This window comes from Takifugu rubripes, chromosome 19 (assembly GCF_901000725.2).
Source record: "Takifugu rubripes chromosome 19, fTakRub1.2, whole genome shotgun sequence".
NCBI lineage: Eukaryota > Metazoa > Chordata > Actinopteri > Tetraodontiformes > Tetraodontidae > Takifugu > Takifugu rubripes.
The window spans coordinates 15,464,459-15,489,791 of NC_042303.1; the positions used below are offsets into that span (position 1 = coordinate 15,464,459).

The 25,333-nt window shown below is 44.4% G+C and overlaps 2 protein-coding genes and 1 long non-coding RNA gene across 4 annotated transcripts; 1 reads left to right on the plus strand and 2 right to left on the minus strand.

The window, feature by feature from the left end:
• Nucleotides 1-3,310: 3,310 nt before the first annotated feature.
• On the minus strand, nucleotides 3,311-6,857 carry LOC101077438 (intermediate filament protein ON3-like). Its single transcript, XM_003973624.3, has 9 exons — nucleotides 6,453-6,857; nucleotides 5,341-5,549; nucleotides 5,169-5,229; nucleotides 4,980-5,075; nucleotides 4,707-4,871; nucleotides 4,498-4,623; nucleotides 4,185-4,405; nucleotides 4,055-4,107; nucleotides 3,311-3,972 (listed from the first exon to the last, which is right to left on the minus strand). Exons 1-9 carry the CDS (start codon nucleotides 6,855-6,857, stop codon nucleotides 3,833-3,835), a joined length of 1,476 nt encoding a protein of 491 aa, XP_003973673.2. The 3' UTR covers nucleotides 3,311-3,832.
• On the plus strand, nucleotides 6,853-8,643 carry LOC115246810 (uncharacterized). Its single transcript, XR_003885878.1, has 3 exons — nucleotides 6,853-7,089; nucleotides 7,863-7,940; nucleotides 8,167-8,643. It is a non-coding gene; the product is annotated as an uncharacterized lncRNA (long non-coding RNA).
• Nucleotides 8,644-16,896: 8,253 nt separating this feature from the next.
• On the minus strand, nucleotides 16,897-21,639 carry LOC497187 (keratin). 2 transcript variants are annotated; one of them, XM_011614225.2, is made up of 9 exons: nucleotides 21,080-21,639; nucleotides 19,800-20,011; nucleotides 19,310-19,370; nucleotides 19,073-19,168; nucleotides 18,828-18,992; nucleotides 18,379-18,504; nucleotides 18,075-18,295; nucleotides 17,931-17,971; nucleotides 16,897-17,425 (listed from the first exon to the last, which is right to left on the minus strand). In XM_011614225.2, the coding sequence occupies exons 1-9, from the start codon at nucleotides 21,530-21,532 to the stop codon at nucleotides 17,136-17,138; spliced, it is 1,665 nt and encodes a 554-aa protein (XP_011612527.1). In that variant the 5' UTR covers nucleotides 21,533-21,639; the 3' UTR covers nucleotides 16,897-17,135.
• Nucleotides 21,640-25,333: the final 3,694 nt, after the last annotated feature.

The window sequence follows — 25,333 nt, forward strand, 5'->3', positions numbered from 1 at the left end:
CAAGGTTTTTTATTGTCTATGTGAATGACTCCCCCCTCTGTTCTGGAGGGTTACTACATACACATTTCTGGAAAGTCTGCTGATGTTTTTGAGTTGTGCAGATTTGTGGTCTAAGACTGAAAATGGGGTTGTTATATTCCAAGTTGTAATTAAATGTTGAGTTTTTTTTTCTGCTGTTTAGTCCAGCCAACATAGTAAATGGCACCTCCATTAAATTCCCTCCGTGGTCGTCACTGCTCGGTTTGGAACCAAAACAAAAACCCAGAGCATTTACACATTGTTCCGCTGCAGGACATCTTTTACCTGATAGCGTCAGTGCTCATCCGTCTCTCTAAATGCCCCGTCAGCTGATGGCGAGCTGGGAGGTTGTACAGCACTTGTGAGACGCATGGAGGAAGTAGTCACAGGCTGCGCCTTAATGAACGGTGGGGCTGGTTCCATTGACGTGTGCCAGGAGAAATCCTCCATCACCACAATGCAGCAGGCACACACGGGGTTTGGTCCTTCGAAATTCAGCCCACCGCAGCATCGAGACGATTCTTCATATTTTGTTCTCCTGTCGTGTTCCTGGTCATTACACCCAGTGGACCAATTCATCATCTGTATTCAGGACAGGGCTGCGAAATTAATCTGCAATGACATATTTGGTGCCACATAAGGAAAACTGTCGAGGCAGCACCGCTACAGATTACACCTGGATTATTTTGCGAGATGAAGTGCATTAAAACCATTTTTAAAAATGTGTCTTAGGAGAAAGCATGTTCTTTTCCCGACAAACAATAGAGCTCCTTTTCCAACAAAAGGAAATTGATGACATATCAATCGTCACTCTTCCAAAAGCGAAATCTCTTTCAAACTTTTCTGTTGCTGTCCCCACCCACTCAGCTTGTTATGCAGCTCCGTTACCATGCCGGCTGCTGCAGGTGTCAGTAGAGACCTTAATGCAATAATAGTCAAAGACAGCGATCAACATCAGCCACCGCCATCGATCGGTCCTGATAATGAGTCTGGCAGAGCTGCTTCCTGGGGGAACACATCCATACACATCAACACGGGCTGCTTTTACAGCTTCTTCTCTCAGGCTGTATTGAAACCTGCAGACCCCCACGGAAGCTACTGTAACACAGAATGCTTGGTAGCACTCTTGCTCACAAGCACGACGGTAGTGAGTTCTATAATTTCCACCCATCTGTCCAAAGTGAAGGGATGATCCCCGACGTTCCAGTTGGGTTGATTGGCCTCACAGTATCACGTAGACCATTTGATTTCTGGCCCGGCTTGTTGACATTTGAACAAACATTGGATCCCAACTCTTTGTTGACGAGGTGCGAGCGCGGAGGCGGAGGCTGCGGAAGCGCGCAGTAAAACAAGCGAGAGCAGGTCTTATCAACACCCTCCAGATGGGGCCCCATCTCTGCATCACTGCCTCCGGAAAGAGGGATTTAGCTGACAGAGTTCAAAATTAGCTCAGGTATCTATCATTTCCCACTGGCTACAAAGGTTGGTGTCAGAGCACCCGGCACAGGTGATCTGTCTCCTTACGTCTATCGGTCCCACCTCAAGGTGCCATCATTCAAAACACCCAGGTTGTGCAAGAGGGCGGTATTCGCTCGGGAAGTGTAAGAAATCTCGTTATAGGACACGTAAGCACTTGCTTAACTTCAACCCAAAAGAATGAAATAAAAACTCCGAATGCATTCATATTGATTCAAAATAGAGATAAAAAATCTGTATAAGTTGAAGGTAATTCTGCTGAAGTCACCTGGTTAAAGTGACTTACAGCAGAATTACAAATAGGAATTCCTGTTTGAGAACCTGGAGTGCACTGAGTATCAGCCTGGGTGGGACCCGACACATGTTCCAACACACATAGCATAATACACACACACACACACACACACACACACACACACACACACACACACACACACACCACCCTAAGCACTGTAACTGACAGCTAACAGCATTTGTAATACTTGTATAATCAGAAGAAACATCATTGGTTTAAACAGCTGCTAATATACAAAAGAGACCATGTTGGGAGAAAAACCCCACTGTGGCTCCCAGGTGGCCACCAATGCTCCTGAAAAATATAGAGCAACACAAGAGGCGTTACATTGCTCTCTGTGTACCTTCCTATGTTTGGATTGCGCTTAGAATGTACTTTCTCTGCAGCGCTACGTGGTTAAGTGCAGTTCAGCCTGAAATCACAAGCACACCACCCACCCGGAAGGCAGGGTGGGACCGACAGCCTCTGAGGTCAAAGGTGCAGCAAATTTCCCCCACCTGGAACACAGAAGGTGGATCCAAAACTGCCTGTTTAAGCTTGTGTGTCTTGAATTTTACCTTAGATAATGCCAGGAGATGTGTTACCTTTTTAGTGTAAGTGTCTTCTGGAAAGGATCCGATAGCAATTTACATATTTTCCAGCCAAAGTTTACTCACGGAATTAACAGAAGAAAAAAAGAATTTTAAAACTCACTGTTTACTTACTTTCAAGCAGGTCAACAAACCAACACTCTTTATCATGGGAAACAACATTTTTGTGGCTTTTTGTGTTTGTTTTCAAAGATAAACATTAGTGCATATGAGAGGGATGAACTATTATAACGCATGTGCTACACACACACAACACACACACTCAATGGCACTAAGTGATTTGACCCCTGCTATCTCTTCATGCAGCACACCGCTCATTGTGGCTGCTGTTATTCACCAGTATTGATCGAGGCACCGAGGTTTGTGGAAGGTGTAATGTTTATCGATCGCCGTGCCGGGTTCGTGTTAAGGGTGAGGTCAATCTTTTTCAGTCCATCTCAAGGATTTCTTCCACTTCTCTGGAGGAGTCCTGCTCAATCTATAGCCCATTACTGCACTCATTCACTCAGGAGCGCTTGCTATGGACGCATCAGCTAATTAACCTTTCTTTCAGCGATGGGTATAGTCAGATGGATCTAAGAGCTGATCGATAAAAGAGCCAACACGGCCTGGATTATACCTTAACTTTGAACGTTAGCTCTGCATGTTTGCATTGGTGTTATTATACAATGCAAATGTTTGCAAGGTTCCTTTTATTTTAACTGCTTATTTTCAGGGGATGAGATGAATGAATTGAATCAATCATAAGATGAATTTGACTGAGTGAGTGTCTTTGCAGATGAGTTGTGGAGGCGTAGGAGAGCCATGGTGCAAGGCTGCCATCGTGTGAAAGCTTGAGGTAAAGGCAAAAATCTCCTCGTTAGAGCGGAGATGTACGGATGTTGAGGTGAGGAAGCAACTGAGGAACACTAAGAGTCAAAGGCAAAAGAACTGAGGGTCTCAGACTTATTTTATTAAGCAATGATTGATGTAACACTGCAACATATCAGCTTCTGCTGTGAGAAAGCTTCAACAAAATAAATCTGGTTACAACTGTTTTTGGGTGTTTTTTTCTTGAAAAGGCAAATACAAGCATGGCAACGTTTGATAAAACATTAAATTGAGCAAGCCCACAGCAAAGCTGTTCAAATGTGAGACTATCTTTATCCTTCTGAGATGCATGGTTTTACTTTAGGGAGGTTGAGAGCAAAAAAAAAACATCAACTGCTTTCTTTGTCTAGGTAAAGATCTTAACCATCCCTTTTGGCTTCAGTGCAGAATGAAAGACAGCCATGTTTGCCTTGATCATTGCCTTGGTCCTGGTGTGTTTAAAGCCATCTTCAGAAACTCAACTTTAGGAATCAGATTTATCAGATATTCAGCTGTTGTGTTTATTCTCACAATATTGCATAGCACCATGAAATTTAGCCAAAACTGGGGTGTTTCTGATGTGCAGGAAGGGTGGTGTTTCTTCTTAATAGGTCCTCTTGCTGCTGACTGTTGAGATTGTAGATTTGGTGATGGCTGGACCGAAACCATAGCTGCTGCTGCTGCTGCTGCTGCCCATGCCGATGCCTGAACCGTAGCCATATCCACCGCTGGACTGGAGCATTCCTACAACAGAGGGACAAAGGATGCGTGTTATGTTTCTTTCTGCTTTAGGTAACAGAGATCTAGTTGTCCATTAAGAACTTACCTCCACTGGACTGCTGTACGTGGATGGTTGCGCTGGCGCCGCCGGAGGCCAGTCTGGTGGCAAAGTGATCAATAGTCAGTGTTTGAATTGAAAGTAGCCTTGAAAATCAAAACGTTTTCATTCATCCTACCTGGACTCCTCTCCTTCCAGCAGTTTCCTGTAGGTGGCGATCTCAATGTCCAGGGCCAGCTTGACGTTCATCAGCTCCTGGTATTCGCGCACCTGGCGGGCCATGTCCTGTTTGGCTCTCTGCAGAGCATCTTCCAGGTCCCTGATGCGGGCTTTGGCATCCTTCACAGCCAACTCACCGCGCTCCTCAGCCTCTGCAATCTGAGCCTCAAGGTTGGACCTCTAGAGGGAGCAATGTTACAGGGTGATGAGTTCCTCTTACTCTCAAATTTAATCTTACGTCACCAGAAGAATGGAACGTTTTCCAAATATACCTGTCCTTTGACAGACTCGATCTCATTCTGAAGACGCGCAATCATGCGGTTTAATTCAGCAATCTCAGCCTTGGTTGAGCGCAGGTCATCACCGTACTGTCCAGCGGACATTTGCATCTCCTCAAACTAGTGTGAAAAAGAAAATGTGTTTGGCCAAGTTGTGCAAGTCAGTATGAATTGGATGGTGTTGTGGTCTGTTTGTCACGCACCTTCTGTTTGTACCACGTCTCAGCCTCGGCCCTGTTGCGGTTGGCGATATCTTCGTACTGAGCACGGACTTCAGCCACGATGGAGTCCATGTCCAGGCTGCGGCTGTTGTCCATCTCCACAATAACAGAGGTGTCCTTGATCTGGCTCTGCAGCTCACGAAGTTCCTGCAGATGAAATGAACGGAAGATAATTGTGATTTAAAATCATTAGCATTTCCCTGAGACAAATCGTAAACCCAAACTCAGAGACGGTGAAATTTAAAAATGACGTACAGCCTCATAGACGGCCCTGAGGAAGTTGATCTCATCCTGGAGCGCATCAGCCTTGGCTTCAAGTTCCACCTTGTTCATGTAGGCAGCATCAACATCCTGGAAAGAAAAGCATGTGCCACAATTGAACCAGATACCACAAGTATACACTTTTATTTTTAGTTATTTCAAGGAAAGATAAAGAAATCGCACCTTCTTCAGGAGCACAAACTCATTCTCTGCAGCTGCACGTTTGTTGATTTCATCTTCATACCTGTTGGAACAAAATATAATTCTCCATCACATCTGCTCCTTAGTTTTGCTTTCATTTGGGCCACTTCAGCGGGTTTACACCAGAAGTAGGGAGCAGCTAACAATGACTCACTTCTTCTTAAAGTCCTCAACAAGGCCCTGCATGTTCCTCAGTTCTCCCTCAAGCTTGACCTTCTCGTTGCCCAGCCCATCGAGCTGTCTGCGCAGGTTGCTGATGTAGGCCTCGAACATGCTGTCAATGTTGGAGCGGGTGGTGGTCTGTTCCTGCAGGAGACTCCATTTGGTCTCCAGCATCTTGTTCTGCTGTTCCAGGAAACGCACCTGTGGAAACACAAAACCAGAGAAGCATATTAGGTTTAAAAAAAAACTAAACTAAATAAAGAAAAAACTCTATAGACACAGTCATGTGTAGATATTCAGAGCCTCATAATGGGCGTCACCTTTACCTGCGTGGCTTAACACACCGCTCCATATTTGACTTGCCACACCCTTGTCACAATACTAACACTACTAATTCATTAATACAGCTCGTGAAAAAAACGCCATTTGGATGTTTTTGTATATCCAATAACTAAAGAAATGCAATATAATCTATTTAGGTATCTGTGTCTCTTTATTAGCTGTGAATAAACTTGTTGAACTCCAGTCAGTCCAGCAAAAAAAAAAAAACTAGGTGTGGTAGGTGAACTACAGGAGACAAAGCAGTGAATTCAAACAGGATGAGTGCTTTGTTCTCTCAGTTTTCTTCTGAGTTAACTTTTCACAGGCTTTCACTGCAGATTAAAAGCATTTTCATATGGATTACAAGGCGGCAGATACTGAGCGAGGTATTTAAAAAGGCAATATGAATGAGGAGATAAGGTGCAATGTTCAAAGGACGGGCATTTTGACTGTGGGCAGGGAACAGATAGTCACGAGAAGAAGTTATTATAATTCCCACCCATGTTTGGATAGTGGGTTGAGCCTGCTACGACAAAATGGGGCCTGCAAAGCAGCAATGTCAGGGCTTGATCTAGTGGCTCCAGCCACTGAAACTGTGACCTCTGGGGTTTTATAAGTAATCATGTTTTAAAGGCTGTAACTCATTGATATATACAGGTTGCTAAGATAAGATTCACAACATTGATTCATCAGCATTGTAGGCAGAGAAAAAAGTTTGCATGCAGTAATGAGATCACGGGCCCTGCAGTAGATGGTAAATAAGCCACGTAAAGGACTACTGACCTTGTCGATGAAGGAGGCAAAGCGGTTGTTGAGGGTCTTGATCTGTTCCTTTTCCTGTGTGCGAACAGCCTGGATATTGGGGTCGATTTCCAGGTTCAGAGGGGCCAGCAGGCTCCTGTTGACTTGGACAGCTGTGATGGTTGGAGCGATCATGGCTGCATTGGAGTAGCCAAATCCACCACCTCCACCCCCGATCATTGAAGATGAGCTGTAGCTGCCGCCGCCGCCGCCGCCGCTGGCGAAGCCGCTGCTGCCGAAGCCGCTGCTGCCGAAGCCACTGCTGCTGCCGTAGCTGCCGCCAGCACTGGAGCCGAGGTTGCCAAAGCTGGTCCTACTGAAAGAAGTTACTGGTCCAGACCTCCTGGTGCTGGTGCTGTATTCTCTGACAGAGTGTGACTTCCTCATGTTTGCAGTGGTTAGGGTTGTCAGCTGAGCCAAGGAGAACTGAAGATGTGCAGGCGTCAAGAGGAGAGCCAAATCCCTCTGAGTGTCTGACAGCTGCTCCTGTTTGCTTTTATGCAGTTCTGGCCAAGTGGGAGGATCCTCCTGAACCTGTACTCTCACTTTTACTGCCCTGCCTCCTCTCCACCCCAGCCTTTGGCTCTGAATGACAGGAGTGGCCGATCCTGTAAAACAGGTAGGAAGGGATTGTCAGGAGATAAGCTGTGACACACCCTAAAGAGAGAGGTGGTGAAAAAGAGACATATAGATGAAGTTGGATAGTGAAAATATGGTTAATGCCAACAGAAAGGGAGAATTTTACTGAACTGTTAGTTAGCTGCTAGTGTGGAAGGAATCAGTGATAGCAGCAACAAGTCAAACACCCTCCTGCACATTAAAGTAACCTCGGCTCAGACCTTAACTTTTGTTAATTATTTTTCAAATAATAACCGCTATAAACTAATTACTTAATGCTACAATCTTTCTTTATCATCAGGATAATAATTATTGCTAAAGCACCTGCTCCACCCATTTTTAACATCCCATTTGTTCCCACTCTGGGTTCAGCACAATGACTCGGTCCTCTCTAGACATGTATAACCGGCGTCTCTGTCCAGACACGCTGCACCCGTAACCACATTACAGCAAGCAACAATTATATCCAAATGCATCTGCAATCTTCAAAAGGGGCTTCGAACAGAGCTCAGCTAATGTGAGACCACAGCACAGGTCCAACAGGAATAAAACCTGCACTCAGCATATTTTTGAAACAAGTGGATGCAGGAGGCTCAAATATCTGAGAGAACTTAAGGACGTATTATTACAGACTGTTCTGCCGAATGCATCTTCTTTAATGCATTCAATTAGAAGAAGTGTAACTTTTTTGAGTGTCCCTGTTTGCTCTATTAAGAGTACTGCATCAGAAATGTGATTTATGCTTCAGGTTCAGTGTTTGTTTTTTTCCCGCAGCTCTCATCTCACCACACCCTTTTGTGCCGTGCTGCAACACTACCACTCTTGTTCTGTCCATCTGCATCTCTGGTGTAGGTGAGGCCTGCATTCTTCTCTGTTCTGTTCTTTTCACACAGGCATGCCTTTAATTTTTACCATGGTGTGGAACTTTAGATGCATGTCCCTGCTGTCCAGCAGCTATTTGGGGAGAATTTATGCGCTAGCTTAAACTTTACACGGCAGGGCAGGACGTGAGAAATTGAGATTTCTGTGACTTGTTTCCCAGTGTGCTCACACCTGCTTCTGTCTGCCCTCTTCTCAGGTTGTGCCAGATTTAAAACCGTACGCCCAGAGATCGACATGACCGCCATAAATCACAGCCATAACAAGATGCTACAGGCCAAACACACCTTTCACTAAAGACGTCAATAAAAATCAGACAAGCTTTGCAGCTTCAGTTCGGCACCAAAGATCAGAATTTAAATGTGAAACCATTTGCTTCTGCACCCCCAAGCAAAGTTTCAACTCACAGTTTAACAAGCTTTGTCTTGTCAAGCTCGTTTGAAATGTCAGGTCATTCGTGAATGTCTTTTCTCAAGCCTAGTCAAGCCCAACTCTGAGGCGTTGGGGGTGCACGTCCCGCATACTAGTAAAATCTGATAATTTCTGGGATGGGATTGTACAGTGTTGGTGTCCTTGTGCAGTATGGAGGTTGATTTTTTGAGTAATGAAGTGACTCCTGCATTTTCTGGTTAAAAGCCAAGATGTGATTAAACACCTTCTGAAGATTGGAGATGGTCAAATCACACGGTCATCATCTGTAATTCTCTCCTCTCTCAACTGTAACTCTCATCTGGCTGCCTTTGTTGACTTTACCTCTGCTTCTAACTGGGTGTACGTGTTATTCCATCAAAACCTCAGCGCGAACAAGGCGAACGTGAAGACCCCAGGAACTGAGGTTCATCCATTGTTCTTTTATCTTCCCCTGTGAATTCATGATTGCGTCTCTGCCAGGTGAAAAACGGACCTGAAGTCGACCATTTTGCAAGCTGGCGTGAAGGTCTTTCTTGAATTTGGAAACTTCCGTTGATCTTCCCTGTTTTTCTTCTTATTCAAAAGTACTCTAGCTGATATAAAGACATGCGTGAGCAGGCCCACCTGCTTCCACAACCAGGTGCAAAATAAACAGAAAATGTTCCCATGTCTTTAATGGTGTGCAGCTTGCAGGCGTCTATATATGTTTACTTACTGGTAATCCTTTTTTTATGTTAAATGTCATTTATGCAGTCAAATGAGACACACGAGGACAGCGGAGCTTCATCTGTGATCCCTAACATGGGTGTGTCTCTTGGGAGAAACACACACACCTATGCTTGTACTTGCATCTTTGTGAGGACTCTCATTGACATAATACATTCCACAGACTCTTACCCTAACCGTTACAATTTCGTGCCTGACCTTATCCAGAGCTCTAAACTTAACCTTAAAACTCAGGCTTAATCCTCAAACAGTTGTTTTAAATTGTGAAGATCAACCAGAATATCCTCACTGTGCACGTTGCTGTCCTCGGTGCATGTGCAAGAAGACACGCTCGCATATTGCTCTGGGCTTTCTTGCACATTCTTGCAGAGGATTTTGACTCCCTTCTTGCTCATTCTTATCATTGTTGAAACTGAATTGCAGCCTCATCAAACTTCAAAATAGTTTTTGTAGTAGCGGTGCAGAATGATCAGAATGAAGGTGTAGTCTAGATAGCTATTTACACGTGTAAGTGGTTGATCGTTCGCTCATAATTTCCTCATTTCACAAGGGCTCCTTGTCTGTGGCTTTTTTCTTTTTTCTCCTCCATTTTGTTTTATTAGCCTCAGAAGCTGAAACCAGTTTAACAACTGCGGCTTTTCTCTGGCTTCCTATGTCTTGAGGTAATTTACTTTTTCATTGTTTGCTTTAATGTAGTTGCCTGTTTAACATTCTTAACTCAACATTCCCTTTAAGTGTTCCGAAACAGATATCGTGGGAGCGGCCAGTTGCTTTTTGCCCTCTCCCAGCATGATAAAAGTGCATTTAGCAAATTATTTATTCATTTTCCACGGCGTCGGTCCAGTCACCTACATTTCTGATGTGCATCATATCTGGGTGGAGCGCACGTTTCCCACAATAGCTGTGAAAAGCTGAAAGTCATGACATTTTTCTTGTGAGAGACATTGACTCACCTCCCAGTTGCTGTTTTTTTGCTTAATGTCTTCAGCAAAGTGTCGCAAAGCTTTTGGAAATGCTGCTAAAGTTGTTAATGGATTATATTCCCAAGTGCCCTTTGGTCATTGCATTCACCACTTGTGCTTGGAAGCATACTTCAGGGGTCAGAGTTCAACCAAAAGGCCTCCTGAGCACTAGTTTTGTGATACTCACATACTGCAGAACGTTGATAAGGATTACCCTTAATTGTTGAAAAAAATGCTCCAACATAAGTCAAATACAGGCATGGTTGTGACTGGTTCAACTGGTCTGCGAGTGGGGTTGTGTGCGCTGCACAGTGTGGTGCACCAGCTCCGCCAGGACAAAGTCCCACTGTCATACTGGCTGTGAGACTCTGTAGCGACCAAAACGCCTCAGACAAATACTCAGCTAATTTCGAACATGCACAGACAGGACAGAAATGATCTTTTCAGATGTGAATGTACAAAGTGGTTCTCTGGGCAGAAACTCAGTTCCGTGTTTGTGTGTTCAAGGGACACACCTCACGCTGCTGGTTTTGGAGTCCCCGTAGACTCTGTGGGTGTGTACACCGCAATCACGAGGACTGGATTGTGATCTTTACTGTCCCACCACCTGGGAGACGCACACACCTTTACAACAGCAGCCCCACGCCATGCATGAAACTGTCATGTGAACGCTGGAGAAGAGAGAGAAATGGAGAGAGAATGTGATATTAAGGGTGTAAAATGAAAAGTGTGTGAGTGTCTGGGACTGACACGCTTAGCTGCATTGCAATTAGCAGCAAAGTCAACATTCTCGACACCTTTTTCCAATCCATCCACTCTTGATGGCTTAAAAGGTCACTATGAGATATCACTTTACAGTTTTGGACTTTAACACATTACTCTCTCCCACACACACTCACACACATAGATACACCCAAACACACAAAGATTTACTATTGCATGGGAACTCTGGCACAGTCAGACAGGATGAGTCACAGGTTCATCAGACTAGAAAGATCATTATTAGCATCTCATCTATGAAGAGTAACGAATCGCCGGCTTCCTGGTGTGACTGTTTCACTCGACAATATCAGTTCCCGCACGAGGTCACGAGGCAAAACTGCACACCTTAAACTTTTCAGACCACTACAATATACGCCCAATAACCCGTTTTTGAATACCAGAAAGCTATCCATCAAAGCTAAACACTGCTATTACTTTGAGAACTGTCCGTTTGGACCTCAACTACCACTTTTGCTGCAGTTTGTCAAAGATTCTGACTATAACTTTCATACTGTCCAATATTTTTTTTGCAGCTTGAAGATAATTTCACCTGTTACCTGTTGATAACTTTATTAAGTTTCCATTATTTTCTGCCTTTGCAGCTTATAGACTTAGTGCTGAAAAGTCACTTCAGCACAGATAGAAACTTGTCTGAGCAGGAGCTCTGCCTCCGGCTATCAAATTCCTGAGCAGGCCACCGCCCACCCACCTCTTGGCCTATCACAGGCCCCACAGTTACAATACATTCCCCAGTGTGCACTGGCCCCCACCCAGATGTTCATCACTGTCGTCTCTACGAAAAAATTCCCTCAAATATTGACGCCAATAAAAGTTGTAAAAGGAGGGCCTTACCAAAATAACTGCAGCATAAATGTCTCTTTAGCGAACAATCCCAAACCGCTCATTCATAGTATCTCACGGTTCTGATATCTGTGAGTCACCTCAAGATAAAAAGTTTCATTTTCCCCTGAGAATCCTCATGGCTCTCGGTGAAACGGGCTGCAATTCTACACCGATCACAAAGCTCAGGCAGGAAGGTGTTTCAACTGTGAAACAGTGAATAAAAATCCTTCAACAGCGTTTTGTTCCATGTTTTGTGACACATTTTATTCCCACACCATGACGTTCTACCACAGATATGCACCGTAGCACCCTGTGTATGTTTTTGTTGCCGTGTCACTTAGCAACCACTATCTGAAAATTACGTACTGATTAACTCGGCTTCAGGGCCGACGTGTCCACATTAGAGTCACTTATGCGCCGCTTTTGATTTATGATTTTTATGATGTGGCAATGTGTGAAACTCCTGCCTCGATTTAAATAAAGAAAAAAGAGGATTTGAGAATGAGACACACTTGTAACTTTCGTCTTTTCACACTCCAGCCAGGGAGGGGAAAGTGAGTGTGTCACCGAACCACCACACCCTTTTTGCTCTGCAACAGCCTCAAAATCATTAACCCACGATGAGCAACAGCTAGCGGGATGTCGGATGTTTGATGTCAAACTATCACTCCGAGCCCAGAGAAGACTCTAGAGATTAACAGTAAACCAATAAAATGTAATGGGGGGGTTTTAAATGTTGCCGTGAACGAGCAGCCTGACAGCGTGCACACCTACGAAATGAGATCAAGTCTAAAACTGGAATGAATGTGTTTTGTCCCGTGGTTATCCCTCTCTCATCAGGTGTCCTCACCCATCTCAGGTAATTACTCTTCCTCACTCACACAAATGTCATGTTTCAAGAGCTTTTTAGAGCTCAGAGGACAGCTGAACCCCCCCCCCCCCCAAATCTGATCTTATTAGCATGATCATCTCTCTCAAATTAATTACGCAACATCTCACATGCACACCACATTTGCCAACATCGGCAGATGGTGATTGCAAAGTTGTTCCTCGAAATGAAATTGAGTGGATAAACAAACACAAAGTGATTCTGGCTTGGACGTATTTAATGAGAAGGATTCTGTTGCACAGGGGAACTCGAGCAGACTCCTGCACATTCCTCGCTGAGTCTCACCAGAGATACCCCAGGAATGAAATAAAAGCACATCCACACCTCCAACTTTACTTACTCACAAGTCTACATATTTGCAAGAAATCCTTGAAGATAAAGTTGAAACAGAACCAATAACGGGAATGATTATAACCACAGTCCTCATTGTTACGCAACATTCATAGTCAAATACTTGATCCAGCCCCTTGTGGTATCTGCATGTGTATGAATGGTTACTATTCAGGTCACCACACCCAGATGCTGCTTCTCTGGAATCGGGTCTGATTGAAGTGTAGATTTGTTTTGGAGCCAGACTCAACCAGCTCTCATGAACAACAACAAAAAAACATGTTCAGCAGAAGTCGACTAACCTGTCAGTGAGTATTGGTGGGTGATGATGGATATGATCTGACAGCTGATAAAAACCAGACCGAGGGGGTAAAATGCTCAAAGTTCTGCAGTTCTTGTAACATCTGTATCGCATCAACTTTTGCTTTTGACTTTTTAAAGTCCGCCGCTCTTCACTTAAAATGCTGCACAAGCAACTGTTGAACTGTTGAGGATAAACAGTGAAGCAATAAAAATAAAACTATGATAAGACGTCCTTACTATGAGAGGGAATAGCAAAAGCAAGAAAGAGGTCAGTTTGGAGCCCATCGACAGGGGCTCTGACAGCAGTGGGGGGGTTACAAAAGCAGTCAAGGCGAAATGCTGCCAAGATTTCTGGCAACATTGCCTAATTATTTTAAGATTGCGTCCATAAATTACAGTCTAGCCAATGGTGGAAAGGTTCTGCAGGTGTGATATAACCCCATCATGTCTAGACCTTTAGATGAGACGCAGCATTTGACACAACCCGGGAGGGCTTGAGTGAAGAACAGCCAGTTGCAACCCTACGAACGTGCACCGACGAATGCATCCATAAGTCTCCAGAGCATAGAGACGGAGGCCTTTATTTAGCTAAACTACTGAGGTTCAGTCACAGGGTTGGAGTGCACTGTGGTCTGAAAATCTGCAGCTCTCCCTCTGCCAAGAACACTGCTGTTTCACTGGTTTGTGTTATTTTCCACACTCGGCGTAAATCGACTGCAGCTCTGTGCCCACCTGAGTCCGAACTATGCAAAGAGACACCAGAAATCTTGAAATTCGAGACGTTGGACTCAGGAAAAGTTCATGTCCGGCCTAACCATGGCTTAAAGAAGGAGCAACCTCAGAGACCCTGGTTGTAGAAAGGTCACCTGACAGGGAGAAGAAGGGAGAGGTGGTGTCCTGGCAGGAGCGTGGAACGGTGACAATAACAGCTGCACTGTTTTTATTGCATCTGCATAGCTTCTCTTTTACGAGGGCTCGGTAGGCGTGGGTGACAGTGACAGTGACAGTGACAGTGCTGAGGCTGCAGCGGGTCGCAAACTTTGGTTTTAACAAGAATTTTGGCACTCCTCAACATGACATCCAGAGAGATACGTTGTCTTCCTTTCTATGTAAATCCTGATCCTCCATCTGTCAGTAGTGTCCGCCCATAATCTCCGGAATTCAGACCTGTTCCTCAGCCCGAGAGAACAGCTCTTTTTCCGTTTTGTTTATTCTTTTCTTTTCTAATCAGCCGATGTTGCCAGTACCAGATAATTTCTTCAACTTGGGCCTTGTTCTGCCCCAACTGCCACCTTTGACTAATGATTTAATCGAGTAGATATCTCCATTAAATCACCTTCAACAAGGGAGTCATTCGCTGCAGCCCGGACTTATCTCCTGTTTGAAGTGTGAATGGTTCTGTGGGACTCCCAGTACTGAGTCACCACTGAACCAGTAAGAGTGGAGGGTTTGCACTCCTACTGGGCTGGTTGACTAATCAATGTGACTTCAAATTAAATCTGTAGGTGCGAAAATATCCCATCTCCCCGTCACCTACAGACTATCGACTTATGTAATGCATGAGTTATTGGATGTTATATAAGTTGCCGTGCAAGTCTTCACTCATGCATTACATGTTAAAACTGGATTTCTGTAGCATATGAAAGGAAAACCTTTACAACAGCTGCACTGGTGCAGCCATGTTACCCTCAGGTGCTCACTCAGTTCATCTGTACGGCTCCTGGAGCCAGCTTCTGGCCTGCGGCAGCGAACACAGCCCCATTGAACCGAATAAAACTTTAAACTCTATGCCTGTGGCTGCATGCCAGAGATGTCAACCACCAGGTTGAGGAGTAGGAAGAGCTGCACATCAATCAATCACTGCAGCCAGGTTGCCAAGGGTTTGTTGTTTTTTTGGGGTTTTTTTATTTTCTTAGTTTGACTCTTGTGATCACAACCTCGCCCAGTTTTTCACGTTTACACTAGAGGATCTTTATCATTTTGTTTCACAGTCCATTTATCAGGGATTAAATATGGGCCCCACACTTGTCAAACTTATTAATAAAGGAGCCATAGATCAAGAGAAGTTTTGAAACTCGAAACAGCGAACACGGCAACCGAGCTGCATCGACCGAACCATCAAATATCTGGACAACGGGACACTTGGCCTTGAATGCACCTTTCAGAAATGAATGAGTTAATCCTTTTGAACAGCCGAGTCTGTGGCTGCAGCAGAGAAATGTGTGTGTTTTTGCTGTGTGAGGCAGAGGTTGTCGGGTCAGATTCCTCCACAGGGCAAGACTCTCGGCGTCACTTTCAGTGGCTCAACGGGTGAAACGTTGCATCAGGTAAATAACTCACCGGTACGTTTCTCTGCAAAACTATATTGGAAAGTTTTGGGTTATTGGCAACTTTTTTCACATTATTTCGATCTTTATTTAGTCTGCGTGCAACTTGAAACCTGAGTTTGTTGACAGGACTGTTGTCAAAAATATGTAGTGTAACTAAGTGTCTCCATTGTGCACATGACAATAAAACATCTTACTCTGAATAACCTGCCTGTTGAAAATTGTCTGTAGTTCTCTGTATTTAAGAGCATAATGTTGATGCCATGCTGAGCACAGCAAGTGTAACTGGAATAAACCCGCAAATTATTGGAACAGCTCAGTGGTGAGACACATGACAACAGAACCAACCGCAAAGTAGAAAACAAATAGATGCAGAAACATGTTGCGTAACTGAACAAGTAAAGATGTGGCGCAATGAAAAGCAAACACACATGCTTAGCTTTCCTCTGTTCCATCATCTTCTCTCTTTAGATTTATGCAAATATGTTGTTGTTTTTTAAGTGCTGCCACCTTGTGTCAGTGCTGGGAACTGGAGAGCATTAGGACTGACATTGAAGTGGTTAAAGAACAACTTTGTGGGTGGCTGCAGGGGAAATTGATTCGCTAATTAATTCCTTTGCATGACAAAGTAAAAGAGGATGATACATGGTCAAGTTTTGGTGTTTGGCCTGCCTGTTAACTCTTCCTCAAATTTGGTGTTTCGGTGTCTTTTTCCATACCTCCTTGATCTAATTCTGTTTGCGTGCAGCAGCAATTTTGATCAGCTATCAATCACCTGTCAATAAATGTCAATCTGTTTACTGCAGTTTCGAGCAACATTCTGCAAATAAATGGCATTTGTGTGTGAGGGTGTGTGCAGCAGAGTCAGAAGAATTGCTGCGACTGTGGAATTCTGTGCAGCTGCATGGTCTTGGGCGTGGCACCACCACCCATATTTCAAGTCAAGGCTTGTGATAAAGTTCTCGTGCCCTTCTGAATGAGGGTGGGAACCCTCCTCAGCTCCTTATATCGTGATTAAGTTAGCTGTTTTTGAAGGACGTGACATTTGATGACATTTGAAGGAATGCATGACCTTCAATTTATTATACTTAAAAGTCATTAATGACAACTTCCACAGACTGAAACAGCCTAGAACATTTCCTGTGTGTGTGTGTGTGTGTGTGTGTGTGTGTGTGTGTGTGTGTGTTTGTGTGTGTGTGTGTGTGTGTGTGTGGCCTGGGGTCTGATTACTCTGCCTCTCCTTATATCCTCCTCTTATTTCTAATCTCTTGGTCATGATTGTCCAACAAGTGGTGAGAATTTGTAGAAGAAATCCTCATATAAGAAACAATCTCAAGTTTGTGGGTAGTTAATGGAAATCAGAACACAAAACAACATTTTCAGTTTTTGATTTTTTTAATGGCTGGCCAAGCAGAACCTACTGAGGAAGTGTGTTGACCCTTGGGCCACACGGGCTGATGTGCACTAGGACGAAGAGGGGAAAAAAACAGAAAAACGCACAACAGCGCCGCCTATTGGTTTAAACGTGTGGTCCATAAGAAGCGTAAACGAGGAACTCAGAATACAGATTCCAATGATGAGAGAATCAGTACAGATGTGCATCTTCCTAAATCCTTCACTCTTCAACCACAGCTTCAGCTTCCACCACCTGCTGCTCCTGCTTCTGCTCCTGCTTCTCCTCAGAGGTCTGCTCCTCCACTGCCGCACTGACCTCCTGAGCTACTTGCTCCTCTTTCTGAGCTCCTTCTGCCTTGATCACTTTGGTTTCCGTCTTGTTGATGTGCTCCATCGCTGTGGCCTCCTGGGCCGAGACGGGGCCTCCGCTGATCTTCACTGCCCCAAAGGAGGAGCTAACGTAGGAGGGGGTGCGGGAGCTCTCCAGTCCATAAGCACTGAAGTTCATAGCTGCACAGTTAGAAATGAAAACACGGGTGAAATGGGCCCCACTGTGTGATCTGAGTTACTTTATCATAACTCAAATTCACATTTCTCCTCCATCATACGTTCATAAAGCAGTGCAAAACTGTTGCATCAGCATTTGTAAAGGATTGTAATAAAAATACATAGAGAATATAATAAAACCTCTGTCGTCTGCACGCATTGTCGCTCTTTGACAGTTTGGTTCACAGCTGTTGTGTCTTTTTTCCATGTTTACTTTGTATTGTTTTGTTTGTGTAACTTGGGTGTGGCGCTCTGATCCTCAGACTTCCTGCAGATCACTCTCACTCTGCTAATTAAAACATTCCTCGCTCTTCTACTTCATCCTGCTGCAGGATCTAACCCAGCCCTGCCATCCAGATCATTGACTCATGAAAATGAGGCCTAACCTCTCCTCAGACCTCAGAAAATAGTTGCACTTGTATCTGTTTTTTTTATCTCCTTAAAAAGTGTGAATTAAATTGGAACGTACACGTCTGCTTGGATACGGTGGTTTTGATTCCAGTTGCCAGCCTGTTTTAAGAAAGCAGAGAAGGGAAGGATATTATTGGATGTTTGGAGGCAAGGAAAGGGTTAAATTGCTTCCCCAGTGAAGCCCTTCTGCCTCAGCCTGTACCTGTCCTCCTCTCCTTCCAGCAGTTTCCTGTAGGTGGCGATCTCGATATCCAGAGCTAGCTTCACGTTCATCAGTTCCTGGTACTGGCGGACCTGCATGGTCATGTCCTGCTTGGCTCTCTGGAGGGCCTCCTCCAGCTCTCTGATGCGGTGCTTGGCATCCGTCACTGCCAGCTCCCCGCGCTCCTCAGACTCTGCGATCTGAGCCTCCAGGTGGTTTTTCTGAAATATGCATTTAAATCAGGAGTGATTCAGACACTAAAGGAAATGAGTGAAAAGCAAAAGGAGAAGCCTGCCGCTCTCACCTGGGATTTCACCATGTCGATTTCAGACTGCAGCCTCATGATCCGGCGATTCATGTCGGAGATTTCCGCCTTGGATAGCTTCAGGTCGTCACCATATCGACCTGCAGACTGCTGCATCTCTGCGTACTGATACACAGACACAGGTGAGACTACATCGATTCAGCAAGAACAGGGAAAGGTTCCGAAGGTCAGTTTGTCTGTCTCTCCACACTGCTGCAAACATCTTAATGATGTGACATTTATGGCACTAATGTAGGAGATTATGTCTTAAATGAGATTAGACAGGGTTTCTTCAGAAAACCTGATCATTAACAATGTCATGTTCTATAATTGCACTGATATCTGATTGTCTGCTAAGCTGCAAACCAGGAACACTATTAATAATGGTAGCATCCATATTTAGTTCATCATTTTAAATTGCATGAAAGAAAAAGGCTTTAATGGATCACCTTGGTCTGGTACCACGTCTCAGCCTCGGCTCTGCTGCGGTTGGCGACGTCTTCATATTGAGCCCTCACTTCTGCAACAATGGAATCCATGTCAAGGTCACGGCTGTTGTCCATCTCCACCACCACACACGTGTCCTTGATCTGGCCTTGCAGCTCTTGGATTTCCTACAGAGGAAGTGGTTCCAGTTATGTTTTAAGGCGCTACTCAGCTAAATGTGGAGAGAAACATCGAAAAAGTTGAATACCACATCGTAGATCTGCCTCAGGAAGTCGAGCTCATCAGAGAGGGCGGTCACTTGGGTTTCCAAGTCCACTTTGGTCATGTAAGCTGCATCAGCATCCTGCATGGCAAATAAAATAGTACTGATAAATGGATGGATTAGTGGATTAATATTTAATTTATTAATACTAAATATTTATGCAGAACAGACTGAATGTAGGTTCGTAATAACATTATCAAGAGTGGGAAGACTCAAGCAGACCTTCTTGATGAGGACAAAGTTGTTCTCACAGTCAGTACGTTTGTTGATTTCATCCTCATACCTGAAAAAACAAAAGCAGCAGAGGTGCAGATTATAATGTTATTGTGTTTTAATTAAATCTAGGACACACTAGGACATAGCTATTGTGTCAATGTTTAAGGTGTCCACCATTAACTAACAAATTTACCACACCCTGCAGTGAGGTATGTTGCCCGCTAGAGGGCAGCATAAACCCTCTTCTATGTTGCACAGCGGCTTAGGATTAGAGACTTGGTGAAACCGCATGTTATATCCAACAGGTGGCGCTAAACGCACCTTCTCCTTTGTCAAAGATGCCTCGAACTCTCTCTCGTCAGCCACACTGACAGCCAGCTGTGTTTCAGCTGCTAAATGATTCATTTGTTAACCTTTTTTCAGTTTTTGCAGCTAAAGACTAAAAGTACAAAGAGTGACTGTGTGTTTTCACCATCCCAAAAAGGGGTTGACTCACCTTGTCTTGTAATCCTCCACCAGGTCTGTCATGTGATGCAGGTCGGACTCCAGTTTGACTTTTTCATGACCCAGGTTGTCCAGATGCTTTCGGAGGTTGGCGATGTAGGCTTCAAACATCATGTCGATGTTGGAGCGGGAGGTGGTTTGTTCCTGCAGAAGTTTCCACTTGGTCTCAAGCATTTTGTTCTGCTGCTCCAGGAACCGCACCTGCTGAGCGAAAAGAGAAGAAATGTGGAAATGAGAACATCACACCTGATTTATATTTTATGTTTGGGATCATTGTATATTTATTGCACAAACCTAATGAGGGGGGACATAAGGATGCAGGTGGGAGTGACAAAGCACAAAGGTCCACAAATGTCTGATCGAACGTCCAGCTGACTCCGAGTGTCACCTCAGTGCCTCGCGAATGAGACAAGGCGGCTCTGTTTTACAACTCTGGCCCCTACAACTTTACTCTTCTGCATTCTAACCCTGGGTGAGGCCCCGCTATACTATTCAGCAAACATGATAAAAGCTTTGCGGCGCATCGTGATGGTATGCGGAGGACAGGGGTCGAGCTTTGTCTGGCGTTCTGAAGGATCTGCCTGAGCCGTGGGTCTCATTGATTTTCTGTTTCTGTCTCAACTGCCTGACCTGTAGGCGGAGAAGGGTTCAACCCTCCGCTCGATAAGATAACCCCTTCAGAAATGTCTGATTTATACCACTGTAAATGAAAATGACTGCATTGGCCCTGATGTCTCACAAATGGGGCATTGTTCTACCTCAGATTAAAACATTTTACTGCGCCGATCCACTCAGGGTTTAACCAGCCCGTCTCAGGCAAACCTACCCTGATACCTCCTTTAAGTATTTACACGGGCGCCAATTACAGAAGCCATAAAATCAAGAATGAAACCAGAAGGTTGGCCCTTTGTCAACTTTCAGGATGATCTGTGCATGCACAAAATCACTCAGCACTCAGACTTGGGGCCGATCTTCTTATCTGTGGTTATCTCACCTGAGAGCAGAATGTGGAGGGGATAAGGCTTGACTCAGAGCAGCTGGGCCACAGTTTCACAGAGGACATATTCATACAGGTCCACATACTTAAGCAATGATCATATTGAAAGCAGACATTTTGAGCTATTTTGGGAGCATCATTTTTTTTCTGAGGTTCTCCTGGTTATTTATCTGCTCCGTGTGGAATTCCTGGTCCCTGGAGTAGGAGCAACCTTTGGAAAGATCAGCAGGTCTGCAGATCTGCGGTTTCTCCAGATCAATCTTTCGGGGACTCACCTTGTCAATGAACGATGCGAATCGGTTGTTCAGGGTCTTGATCTGCTCTTTCTCCTGGGTGCGGATCGCCTGGATGGTGGGGTCGATCTCCAGGTTCAGAGGGGCCAGCAGGCTCTTGTTCACTGTCACTGCCGTGATGGGGGCCACCACATCGTTCCCCATGCCACCTGCTACACCTCCTCCAAAACCTATGTAGCCACACTCAAGTCCCCCTACTCTATTCCCAGCCCCACCAGCCACATACCCACCGACCACTTTAAACCCCCCAGCGCCCACTGCAGCTCCACTGCTGCCCAGTCCCCCGTAGGAGCTACGGACAGCAAAGCTCTGCCTGCCACCGCCCACACCATAGCCGCCATAGCCTGAGAAGGAGCGGCTGCTGAAGCCCTGGGACGGGCCCCTGGAGGTCGACACGGAGGACAGAGTGGTGGTCTTCACAGCTCGAACAGACATGGTCGCACAACACTGGAGGAGTCTAAAGCAAGAGGAGAGACTGTAGAGGGAAGGAGAGTCAGGCAGACAGACCCTCCCTGATCCCCAGTGCTATTTATTAGAGCAGGGGAGGAACCCTGCTGACATGGTATTGGCTGATGAGGGTGAAGGATGGGAGTGTGAGGGATATCACGGAGAAAAACTGCATCATGTTGCACAATTAAAGTGCACATTTGAGCTGGAGTATGCTCAAGAATTGCGTAATAACCAGTGTGCCAGTTTCTGGAAGGCCGGTGCAGAAACAGAAGCACATTGGGAGTCGTTCAACAGTGTTTTTTTGTGCACAGAACCCACATTAATGGTGAGTAATTAAACTGCTCGATGCCTCCAGCCTGTGTTACATCCATCAAATTAAAGACACAGATCTGTGCAGATGTCTGCGTGGGATGTTTACATCGATGATTAAAAAGACCAACACTCATTCCAACCTTTAACCATTTTAAACACACACCCACACATAGGCGCACACACACGCGCACACACTAAGGCAACACCACAAAACGAAGTGAAACCTTGAGTATAATGAACAGACACAAAATTATATGAGCTCAATTTGAATTTACAGCACTTGTCATTGGTGCGTTATATTTACAGAGCAAACACTGGTTGACCAGTGCGATACGGTTTACGTGTTCCTGGTCTGGGCTGCGACTCACTGTTTCGCACTATTGCAAGACTCGTTTGCCCACGGAGCATGTTCCATTATCTTTATGATGGGGGGGACTACAGTGAAAGATTTTAAAGGAAAAAAGCTGTTTAAAGTCTGAATGTTGCACAATTGTACAGGCGCAGTTTCTAGAGGTGCCCACTACTGGCTGTAATTGATGGAACAAACACACACACACACACACACACACAAAATTGATCAACATTCCTTCCATATCAGCAAGGTTTTGTTTGTTCTTGAATTTAATCGATAGATAGATAGATAGATAGATAGATAGATAGATAGATAGATAGATAGATAGATAGATAGATAGATAGATAGATAGATAGATAGATAGATAGATAGATAGATAGATAGATAGATAGATAGATAGATAGATAGATAGATAGATAGATAGATAGATAGATAGATAGATAGATCTGGCTCACTGTAGGGTGATGTAATAAACGCTGAATCATCTAAGCCGAAATAAATTTCATACTCCCTCCACAAAGATTTCCCCACGCCCTGGGGTATTTGTCAAGGTTTCATGCAAAAAATAACTTTGTCTATTCACAAGCTAATGAAAAGTAATTCCCGAGGTACTGCGCTGCGAGGAAACGAAAGGTTGATGGGCCACAGCCATGGAAAGAACATGTTTAAAACCCTAAAGAGGACAAAAAAAAGCAACCTTTTCTTGGCTCGCCTGAATTAATGACGTTAGTCTTCACAATGGAGCTGCTGTATTCAACCTGGAGGCAACACATTTGCAAGTCAATCAAGTCGACAAGTTTTGGTTGTTTTTGCACCCCAACGCAAATTATTACGATTATCCTTTTAAAATGTGCATTTTTCTGTTTTCTTTACAATTACAGGGTTTCTTCATGAACAAACTGTGGTGATATTTTTAGAGAGCGCACCCAGACCTGAGCCTTGTGAAGAAGCCACGGATGTTTTGGCTTGTATGAAGTTGCTAGATGGCACATTAAGTCAGGAATGTACCGTGAAGGACACGTACTTGCTATGAGACGGAGAGGAGGGAGGGGCGGCAGGGATACAAACGGTTGAGAAGACAACTGGTAAGAATCAGCCTTGGATGTTCAGCACAACTGGGCTTCGGTGTTTGGTGATTTCTGCAGCATGCACTCAAAGAAAGAGCACGGGCACCGAATGAAGGAGAAGGAATGTGTACAGGAATGTTTATCAGTAGTGAACTTGGACTTTGTGGTGCTCTAGAAAAACTTAAACAATCCCTCAGATCTATCACTGATAAAAGTATACTTTACTTGGCTAATTAGTCTGGATGAGATGTCTGAGTACTAAAGTGCACATGAACTCATGTCCAAGTCAGGAAGGTATGTGCAAAACATGCATAATGTAAGATTTATGTTTCTCTTTCAGGCCTTTCTGCAGGTCAGAAATAGCGCCCTCTGGTGACCGAGAAAAATATCGACATCAGGCTGGAAGCTGCAGAAGGGAAACTGAGGTCACGCAGCTGTTCCCATATCACACCAGAAAACGCTGATCGGATTTCGTCTAAACAGATGCACAATAATATTCAATTATCTGCCCATTTATCTGTTAAAAACACAACTTTTCGTAGGCCATTGCGACTATAGGAGAACAAAATAATATGGCACTCATTTATCTTGATTTTGAATCAGGTTTAAATGATTATTTATTATAAAACACAGATTTCAGGCTCAGCAGTGACTTGTATTAGTGAAAATCATCAAATTTTACCTCATCAAGTGCCAAAATAAGAGGTGAGCATCCTGAATATACAGTAGCTGCTTAATCCTGTTAGAATTGTAAAAAATAAAATAAAATAAAATTATGCCAAAATTCACTTGATGTCTTTAGATATTTGGAAAATCATATGGGAATAAAAAATAGAATCATTATTTATCAAATAAAGCCGATGATTAAATCATCCAGTATAGCAAGACAAGACAATGTGACATTAACCCATTATTGTGTTTCCATTGGTTGTCAAGGAAGTGTTTTTGGTCGCCATAGAAACCGTCGGACTTCATCAGCGTAATCTCATTGTTTGTGCCCACACGAGAAAGTTGTAACTCTTGCTTCTTTTGGCTTCCTGTGAAATATCGCAGTGCTGGATATGGACATGGCGTCCCGCAGAGAAAATGTCTCTGGGTCGCCACATTTCACTAAAGTCTGACGTGCGACTCGGTGGACGGTTCTGGTCGTAAAAACAGAACGCACAATAAAAAGATCAATAAGTCGGAGCGAAGGGAGCAACATGGGTCAATGTTTCAGAGAGGGGGGACGGTGAAGGAGAAAGCATGTAGGGTGCAGGCATGTTCGCGCGCCCTCCAGAATGCACACATGCACATGCAAATGAGCTCATGCACACCCTGGTTTGTATAAATGAGGCTGCGAGTTCTCACTGTGATAGGAAGCGGTTGGAAACAAGACCCAGAGGACGACAAGTCTACGGAAATGTTCACTCAAGGCCAGAGCGGCAGATAATCTCACATTCCTCCAAGAATTGTGAAACTCGTAAAGTCACCGATTCCTGTCATGTGACTCAAAGGCTCCAGCTTGTCTTTTTTTCTGCCTTCATTTATTTGCAAAAGAGGTGTTCCGGTGATATTAGATTCCTGCTGGTTCGGGATCCTCACTGAGAAAACCAAAACAATTATAGTGTTTTTTTCAGGAGCCACTTAAAAAAGAGCCCAAATGGGGTTTTTTTTGTTTTCAAATCTTCAAATCAAGGTTGCAAACCGGCATCCAAACCAGTCATTGGACACGTTGTCATAAGATATGAGTCACGATGATTAAATTTATCCTTGTGTCCATCTTCCTCCTAGATCTGTCGTGGCTGTTTCGTTTGTTCTTTGCTCATTCATTTTATCCAAAAACGAAAGAAAGAAATTTAAGGTGACGGACCGCTGCGAGGTGTGAGAAAAACACTGAAACCTGATCACCCATGAAGGCGAGGAAGGTTTGGGAAAGAAAAGGAATGCTGTGTGAAGTGGAGGGTGGGGACTAACTCACTGTTCTGTGGGGGTTCTTTTATCCACATCTCTAGGGCCCAGTGTGACAACCTCTTTGGCCATACATTTTGTTTCAGTAAACCTACCTCAGCCATT

Bases quoted from the DNA above. Each gene is read 5' to 3' on its own strand.
- LOC101077438 (XM_003973624.3), bottom strand. From the start codon at position 6,857: ATGAGGAAGTCACACTCTGTCAGAGAATACAGCACCAGCACCAGGAGG. The intron at 5,076-5,168 runs GTGCGATTTCTT...TTTTCTTTCCAG, and splicing joins AGTTTGTGCTCCTGAAGAAG to GATGTTGATGCTGCCTACAT. The intron at 4,108-4,184 runs GTAGGATGAATG...CTTTGCCACCAG, and splicing joins CTGGAAGGAGAGGAGTCCAG to ACTGGCCTCCGGCGGCGCCA.
- LOC497187 (XM_011614225.2), bottom strand. From the start codon at position 21,532: ATGTCTGTTCGAGCTGTGAAGACCACCACTCTGTCCTCCGTGTCGACC. The intron at 18,296-18,378 runs GTGAGAGCGGCA...TGCATATTTCAG, and splicing joins TCGACATGGTGAAATCCCAG to AAAAACCACCTGGAGGCTCA. The intron at 17,426-17,930 runs GTACGTTCCAAT...CTAACTGTGCAG, and splicing joins CACCGTATCCAAGCAGACGT to CTATGAACTTCAGTGCTTAT.